General features: G+C 47.5%; 1 protein-coding gene across 13 annotated transcripts in view; it reads right to left on the bottom strand.

The window, feature by feature from the left end:
* Positions 1 to 724: 724 nt before the first annotated feature.
* The window catches only part of esrrb (estrogen-related receptor beta), a 37,372-nt gene continuing 30,196 nt past the window's right edge, over positions 725 to 7,900 (bottom strand). For all 13 annotated transcript variants that reach the window (XM_057058317.1, XM_057058318.1, XM_057058320.1 and 10 more), the window contains 2 exons: positions 5,565 to 5,834; positions 725 to 3,634 (listed from right to left, as the gene is read on the bottom strand). In XM_057058317.1, coding sequence (XP_056914297.1) covers positions 3,390 to 3,634; positions 5,565 to 5,834 — 515 coding nt within the window. In that variant the 3' untranslated portion in view covers positions 725 to 3,389. The remainder of the gene's footprint in view (positions 3,635 to 5,564; positions 5,835 to 7,900) is intronic.

Here is a 7,900-nt window from a genome sequence, read left to right as displayed (position 1 = left end):
GGCCACTGTTGTGCTGGGAGCTGTGGTCTGCTTCTCCTGGTTGTGTCCTTTCGGTGAACTCTCCATCAGTCAGTCACTCAGCTTGATTGGTCATAGAAAGAGTGAAAACACCCAGCAGAGGTCAGGGTTCGATGAAGAGACGCTCTACAGCAATAAGCTAGCACCATCCAGTCCTGCGGTCACCTTTCATCTGACCGGTGTTTATAACAATTAGCTTTGTTTCCCCATTTAAAAGAAAATAAGTTATAAAATTGAATTTTCATAGTGACAACATGAATGTTCAACATCATCAGTATTAGTAATATTTTACCAGTATTGCAAGGTTTTAGCTGCTAAGCGACAGCGTGTTAGCGTGAAGATGCTAACAGAACAAGACTTTTGTTTCCAGGTAGCTATTGAACAAATTCTTTAAGATCCAGAGTGGAATATTTGGTGGGAATTTAAGGGCAGCGAATACAATTATTAAGAACTAAATAACTTCTCTCCGCCGTCCTGTTCAACAGGAACCGACTGGTTCACTACCAGTCCTGGAGTAGATGCTGTTGAGAAATAATTGCTGGGAATTTAAAATATTCTTTAAACTGGCAAAGACACAGATCAGCAATGGGCACAGTGACCAACAATGCATATGCCAAAATATCCATGCATTGGAAAATTATAGCTAAACGATCTCACACACCAGACCTTGAAATATGGGGGTAGGTGATACAGGAGAGTGTCAAAGTTTGTTTTAAATTGGTTTTAATTGATCCTTTACCGCTCGTGAAAATCAAAACGTAAAAGTTACACAGATATTGGTGGTTCAACGATCAGATATCAACGTACACCACTGCCAAATGATATATATTCACACCATAAAGTCAAAGCAGAGGCAGGAATTCGTCTGCCTGCCCGTGTCTGCGATTCATCGCCGAGGGACCAATTCTGACACGCCGACATCCGTAAAAACACATCTGTAACCAAAGTGGAGGGGGTTCACACCCGCCGATGGCCAGGTAACATGGTCAACATGAAGCATGCGTTGCCTTTTACAAACAGGTCTATGAAGAACAGGAAGATGGGGGGATTACATTTACAAATATTTTGGGAGAAACGATGAGGGAGAAAGAGACTGTGAGAGTATGGACGGCTCAGGATGGTAGAGTTGAACTGAATCAGTATTGAATGAGGTAGTCGTCAGCAGAGCGCTGCGTACTTCACTTTCAATGGTATTTCGGCAACACATTGTATTTACACACCTCAACACAGCCTGTACGTGAGACATCGACCCAAAACGGTGTCTTCGCCGCAGGTTCAACGGAAGAGAGATGGGCTCATGAGTCGTATGGCTGATCGGTTAGGGACGCTACAAAACTCTAGGTGTAAAGATTTTATGCAAAAGTTCTCTTATTATTGTAACTGCATTATTGAAGTAAGCACAAAGTTGTTGTCTTTTTTGTCAGTGGAGCAAATCAAATTGTAACTCTTCTGATAGACAAGGTCAACTGATTTCATTAGAATATGTCACATGGTAGCATAGAAGTCCATCCACGTCTAAGCAAAAGCATGCTATTAGCATGGTTTCAGTCAGAACTGGTCCCTGTTGTAGCGCACAACAGTAAAATAACTCCAGTTATGTCGTCAATCTTTACAGTGGAGCTTGTTTACCGGAATGCTGGGACGGGAGTTCCAGGTTGGGGTTGATTGGGTACTGGGGGGGTACTTGTGCCCCATTCTGCTGCTGTAAGGCTGCTAGCCAGTGATATCTCAAGCATGGTGCCGATGCTACCCTGGTCTAATGTCAGGGACGTCTTTGATCACAGTATCATATTGTTGCGACACCGACACGTTTTTATCGCATAAAATCCCTCGTCCGCATTTGACTCATGTCGGGTGTACTGGACATGTGGCTGAATGGAGAGAAGGGAGCCTGAGATCTCCCCCCCACCAGAGATCACACCTTTACTGACACTGCGTTGGGCTGCTGTTGCCCTCCGGAGCGCACCGACAGTTTCTTGCATAGCTATTCACATGTGCATGTTCGGCCATCCCAAACCCTGCTTTCTTGGCCAGTGGGAAGGATGGATGTTCCTCTGCAACTGCCCCGGTGTCAGCATGAGGTCAAGAGGTTCCACGTGTCTAATGTACTCCTGGAGGGGAGGCGGTGTAGACAACAACCCCCTGCTGGGTTTAAAAATAAACCCAGTGTGAAGTGCCGCCGCTCCGGCCGTGCACCTGCCGTTTACCTCCGTTTGGCCGGAGCTCTATAAATGCAGGCGCGGCTATTAAAAGACGCAGGGTGTCTAAAATGGTGGGAGCAGATGCTGGACACCTTGCTCGCTGTGTGTAGGATGACTACCACGGGCTTAAAGGTTCCTAAAATAGAGCAGTTGACACATGGGCCTCTGATTGTTTGAACAAGGAATCTCTCGGACTTCTGTCACTGACATAAATCCTGTCATACGGCCACATCAAACCGGGCGGATCGTTTTTCACCGAGCCCGAATCAGAATCATCCGAGCGTGCCGAGTGGCACTTTTTAAGAGCGTGAACAAAGGCCAAATTTGGATTTGGGCCGCGGCTTTGGAGGAGGGCAGGTAGCGTGCAAACAGGGTGCAGCGGTGTGTCGCTCTGGTGGAGCTGAGATCCAGGCCAGGGCGCTCCCTTCAGTGCCGAGTTCCTACAGAATAAGACGATTAATGAATTGGACCCGCCGACGCTAGTTTGGGTTAAAAAGCCCGGCGAGTCTCCCAGGCTGAGACGGATCCACAAAGATCACACGGCGTACTGCTCTGGAGAGGTATATTCAAATACATCTAAAATGATAAGAGTTCACATTTAGGTAACAACTTTTCTTTGATTTTTTTTTTTGTCCTGAAGGAGGACGAGAGAAAATGGCCACCGAGGTCACCAGACTTTGAACTGTACACTCAGTCTTCCATTAATAAATATATACAAGTTCCGGTCAAACGCGGGCAGAGATGCGACGGCGAGACACGAGTGGACTCGCGGGTTTCAGAACAAACTCGACCAATTTTATGAAAACGCAAACTTCCTTGTCTTGTTATCAAGATCTGGCAAATACTTATTTTGAATGTTCCGATGGGCCCTAGTGTCCTTCTTCATATACAGCATGACCACTGACAGTTAACAAAAGGAAAAAAAAATCATTACTGTACACAATATTTCTTATATATCTTAAATTAATCTGCATCATTTTTATATTTATACTAATAACCAAGTTTTTCGTGTGTTCTTCTCGACTCTGTCCCAGGGTTCCAGTAGGAGGTGTGAGGGGTCAGTCTCTGTTCTGCCCTCTAGTCAGTGTGTATGTGTGTGGGGGGGGTCCTTGTCCTGAGCACCCTCGGCCCGGGTTCCTGTCAGTTTCATCAGAGCGGCCGGTCGGCTGATCAAACCTTGGCCTCCAGCATCTCCAGGAAGAGTTTGTGCATGGGCACCTTCCCCTGCACCTTGATGCTGTAAAAGTGCTGCACGGCTTTGGTGGCCGTCTGCCGCAGCAGCGGCAGCGTCATGAGCAGCTTGCCTGCTCGCCGCGGGTCCTCCTGGTGCTGACCATTCTCATAGTCCTGCAGGGCCTCGTGCAGTGCGTCCTGCAGCTTCTGGACTGCCTCCATGTCCTCTATGTGCATGGAATCTGGTGGGGAGAAGAGGACATGAGGATGACGGTGGGAACCATGACCCTCACCTCCGATACCTCCAGGAGATGAGGAGGTCCACGTTTGGACCGATGCTACACAAACATGACACTTCCTTTCAACTCATTTCCTTCCTGCTCTCTCTGAGGAGTTTCCACCAGATTGGAGCAACATCTAATGAGATAAAAGTTAATCTTTCTGTTATTTCTCATACTCCTAACAGTCTTATGATGCCAAACCAGCGCACGCCTGCGTCTCATCCCGCCCCCATCGGGGTCACGCTTTCTCCCGCTGGTTAAATGGTGTCTGGCACTCCGGGGGCTGCGTGTCATTGGCTGCCTGACTCGTCTCACCTTGGCGCTGCATATTTTACCACATGGGATAATAAAAAGGCAAAAACAGATTTCAGGCTTCGCCCCAAATTCATTGACTGGAACAACTGTATTCCCAGGACCTTGAGACATTTCTCACCCCGACGGTTTCTCAAATCCACAGCGGTAAAACAAAGTAGGTCGTTTTGTGGGGCGGCGGGGGTACGAAAGAGGATGAAAGAATGAAATAAATAAATAAATAAAAGGCCTCGGAGAGAGGAAGTGTGACCGTTTGCTGTTCATTTCAGCCTGGCTGGAAATGGGAGTCTCTACTTTTATAAAATCAAACAATTATCTAGTTTTTTTCGCGCTCATAAATACACAGATTGCGCAACAGTCTGGTCCGAACGGGCGACTGTAATTTAAGCTGTTGTAGCGCGGAAGGAGGAAAAAAATAGAGACATTTCATCTGAAGGACGGGAAAAAAGAAAGAGTACACAGCTGTTGGTCCTCGGAGGAGGAGGGGGGGCCTCTAAAAAAACACAACTTTGAAGAAACAATTTCCTCCCAATCCATCAGTGAGCCCGCGTCGATCCGATTGATAAACTGCTAATTACAAAATCAATCGCTATGAATTTTCACAGCTGTCAGACGGCGGCGCTCCCAGGAGAGTGATCTCTGAGAGACTTTGTTCTAACATTCCGATCACCCTCCTCCGCCTGCTCCTCGCTTCTCTCATCGACCCCCGTCTCTCGCCCTCTCTCCCTCTCTCTCTCGCAGCGCCTCCTTACACCGGCGCTCTGTTGTCTGAGAGGAAAGGCTCGCCATCAGCATTTTCATTTTTCAGCCTCACACAAAACAAGGGAAAGCATCCCGGTGACCCGGGAGCACATTGATCAGAGCGCGACAGGTCCTGCCTCCTCAAAAGGAGCCTGTCGATAGCCGCGCGCCGTCCCGCCATTGGAACAAACGAGGCCTATCGCTCCCTGATACTCATTCCATTCGACTTAACACATTTTATTGACAGCCCCTGTGCTTCTAATGAAATGCTAAATTTATCTCTCGTGGCTGCTGTGCCCCGCGGCTACTGTTATGGAGATAGAGCGGGCCGAGTGGGGAGCGCTGGAGAAATACCACAATATGGAGGGTGTTCAATTAAAAAAAGCGCCCTCCTCCATCCCTCTCTCGCGCACGCTGCCCTTATCTGTGCTCCATCTCTCCATCTTGGGCTCCAAACTAAAGGTTACGATAAGTAGTCCTGAAAAACTAAGAAATGTCAATTCTGAAAAGAAACTTTGTGTTCCGCTACATTATGTGTGGGTTCCTTCTGGAAAGACTTTTCAATGACAGTCAAAAAAAAACAAAAACCTTTGTATCTTTAAAAAAAAGAAAAAGAAAAAAGAAGTGAATATTATTTTGGGTTTTTTTTCCACTGCTTTCAAATTAATTGCTGATTTAAGATCAGGTGTTTCTGAGATATTAACACAGTCATTTAAAATACTGCACAAGGCGATGGAACCATTTTAACCTGATAAAACTCATTTTCATACTGCTTCTGAGTGAATTTGCATACTGAATGGGATTAAAAACACACGGCACCTGAACTCAGCAGGCTTACCTGAGTTGGCGAGAGCGATGGCCTTGAGGGTCACAAACTCCTCCTTCTCCACCTTGAGCTTCTTGCACTTGCGGACCAGCTGCAGGATGGAGACGTAGAGGTCGAGCAGGCCCGTCAGCCGCGAGTGCTCCTCGTCCATGATGTAGTCCTCAGCGTACACCAGCTCATCCTCATACGGCAAGGAGCGAAACACAATGCTGAGGATGAGGATCTCCATCCAGGCGCTCTGCAATAAACTCATCTGGTCTCCAAGAGACAGGGAGGAAAATCCTGGGGAGACACATCAGGACACTGCATCAGGACAAGAGGCTGCACCACACTGGTGAAATCACAAAAGTGGTAGCTGCATCTAAAAATCTCCACAAATCTTACTTTACTGGTCTGACAACCAGTGAATGCCAGTTAAAAATCAGTGTCCAGGAACGTGTCTGGAGGGACATGACAGCGAGCAGTGTTTAAATTTAAAAGTGCACGGGAAGGTGCTCTTTGAAGCCGCTGTCGGAGCACTTCAGTAGGCTTTGCCGTAAGCACGAACAGTAAACCGGTGCAAAGGTCCAGGACACACAAAGCCATGTGGATAGCCCTGGTATCCTGTCACACTTTTATCGGTGCGAGGCGGATTAGCACCGAGACAATTCTCATTGCAGGGGTTGAGGACATGACATGCACTGTGAAGTCAGAGGAGGCGATGAGGGGATACGCGCAAGCCCACATATAGCAACAACACACACGTGCATGCGGACGGAGCCTGTACGAATGTGCACGACGGCATACATACATACATAAAGCGGAGGGGTCGCCTGGTTCAAGCACAGTCTAAAGACCTACTTAAACCCAAGGACTCCCGCTACAACAGCAAACAGGTGAACCCCTGATCTCCAGTGTGTCATGGAAAGCTTCTCGTTCAACAGAGAGAATCCGAGCTATGAACAACTCAACCAAATTAAAGAGGCTAATGGCACAATGAAAGACAGCGAGGAGCAGATCACATCCCTTTTCCTGTCGTACTAATCTTCAGCTGTCAATAAACTGGGTGAACCTTACACGCCTGCTTCCTCTATCTCCTCCTCCTCCTCAGTGAGCCTTCGGCAGTCCATTCTCACACCGTATTAGACGCTTCTACTCCGCCCCTGATTAATACGATTGCTTTTACAAGTTTGCTGTTGCCATGCTAGCTGCCATTGTGTGATTATGCGCTGGCAGATTACAGTATTGACCACGGTGCCTGCTGCACCCACAGCCTACATTTTCTCTTAAATATAAATGATCTCTCCGTTGTGCAGCCACCAGGCTGATGTTTATCTTCCTCTGACAGGACGCTGTGAACACACACACACATACATGTGGGAAGAACAACAGAAGGAAGCGTGAGGGAGAGAAAACCGGACGGGGAGAGACAGGCGGAGGGAAAAGTAGTTCTTGAGTGTTCAATTTCCCCTTATCGTGGTGTTGACCACTGCAGGGGAAGAGCTGCAGGATACATTAATTAACAGATTGTGATCAGAATGCGAGAGCCTTCACATTTTGAAAGGGAATCAATAGTCAGTAGAATAGAGTGCTAACAGAGAGGTGCTGGAGCCAAGCTGGACTGGTCAGAGGTCTGAAGCTTCCAAATTGGACCAAACAAAGCAAAAGTGCCAAAAGCACTCAAAACACTTTGCTATTATCAGTGGAAGCAATAAGCCATATACTCCGTAAAGGCCTCTGCCATTACACGCCGAGGCTGCTTCTTCAAATCCTGTTTTGTGTTATTTCCTTGTCTGCATACGTGGCCATTAAGTTGGACAGAATGTGGACTGGCCGGAGAGAAATTGTCATGCAAGCGTGGACGTGATCTTGATTGCCGCATCAGGTTGGCATCACAATCACAGACAAGGCTTTGTCTAGCCTTTTAATGCCAAGGAGGACTGAAGCGGAACTAAAGCGCTGCTCCCAATGTGACAGGCTGTGTGAGGGCCTTGTTCGGCCTTGTTGGAGAGGTTTTAGAGTTGCTGTGATACAGCAGACACCTCTCAACCATATGCACACATGCAGCCCAGCAGCCTACAATTACCTTTGACGCTAAAAGTCCTTGAATTTAATCTGGTGTTGTGAGATGGATAGGTGGTGTTTCCCCCCACCTGCTCCGTCCCATCTCTTCAGGGCCTGAATTATTGCTCCAAATGGGATCTTGTGTCGTTGCTTCGCCTTTTTCCACTCAATTTAATCGAGTAATGAAGTGACTTCCCGACTCCTCAGGTCACGCTGCGCTCCGGCCGCCGCACTCTGAAGGCGGCCCGGTTAAGTGCTGTCGAAGTGGGTGATTTCCTCTAATGAAATATCAATATTTACATCTT

The sequence above is a fragment of the Takifugu flavidus genome, chromosome 16, assembly GCF_003711565.1.
Source record: "Takifugu flavidus isolate HTHZ2018 chromosome 16, ASM371156v2, whole genome shotgun sequence".
Classification (NCBI taxonomy): Eukaryota; Metazoa; Chordata; class Actinopteri; order Tetraodontiformes; family Tetraodontidae; genus Takifugu; species Takifugu flavidus.
Note: the sequence above shows the minus strand (reverse complement) of the source record. Positions and strands in the feature narration are given on the sequence as shown.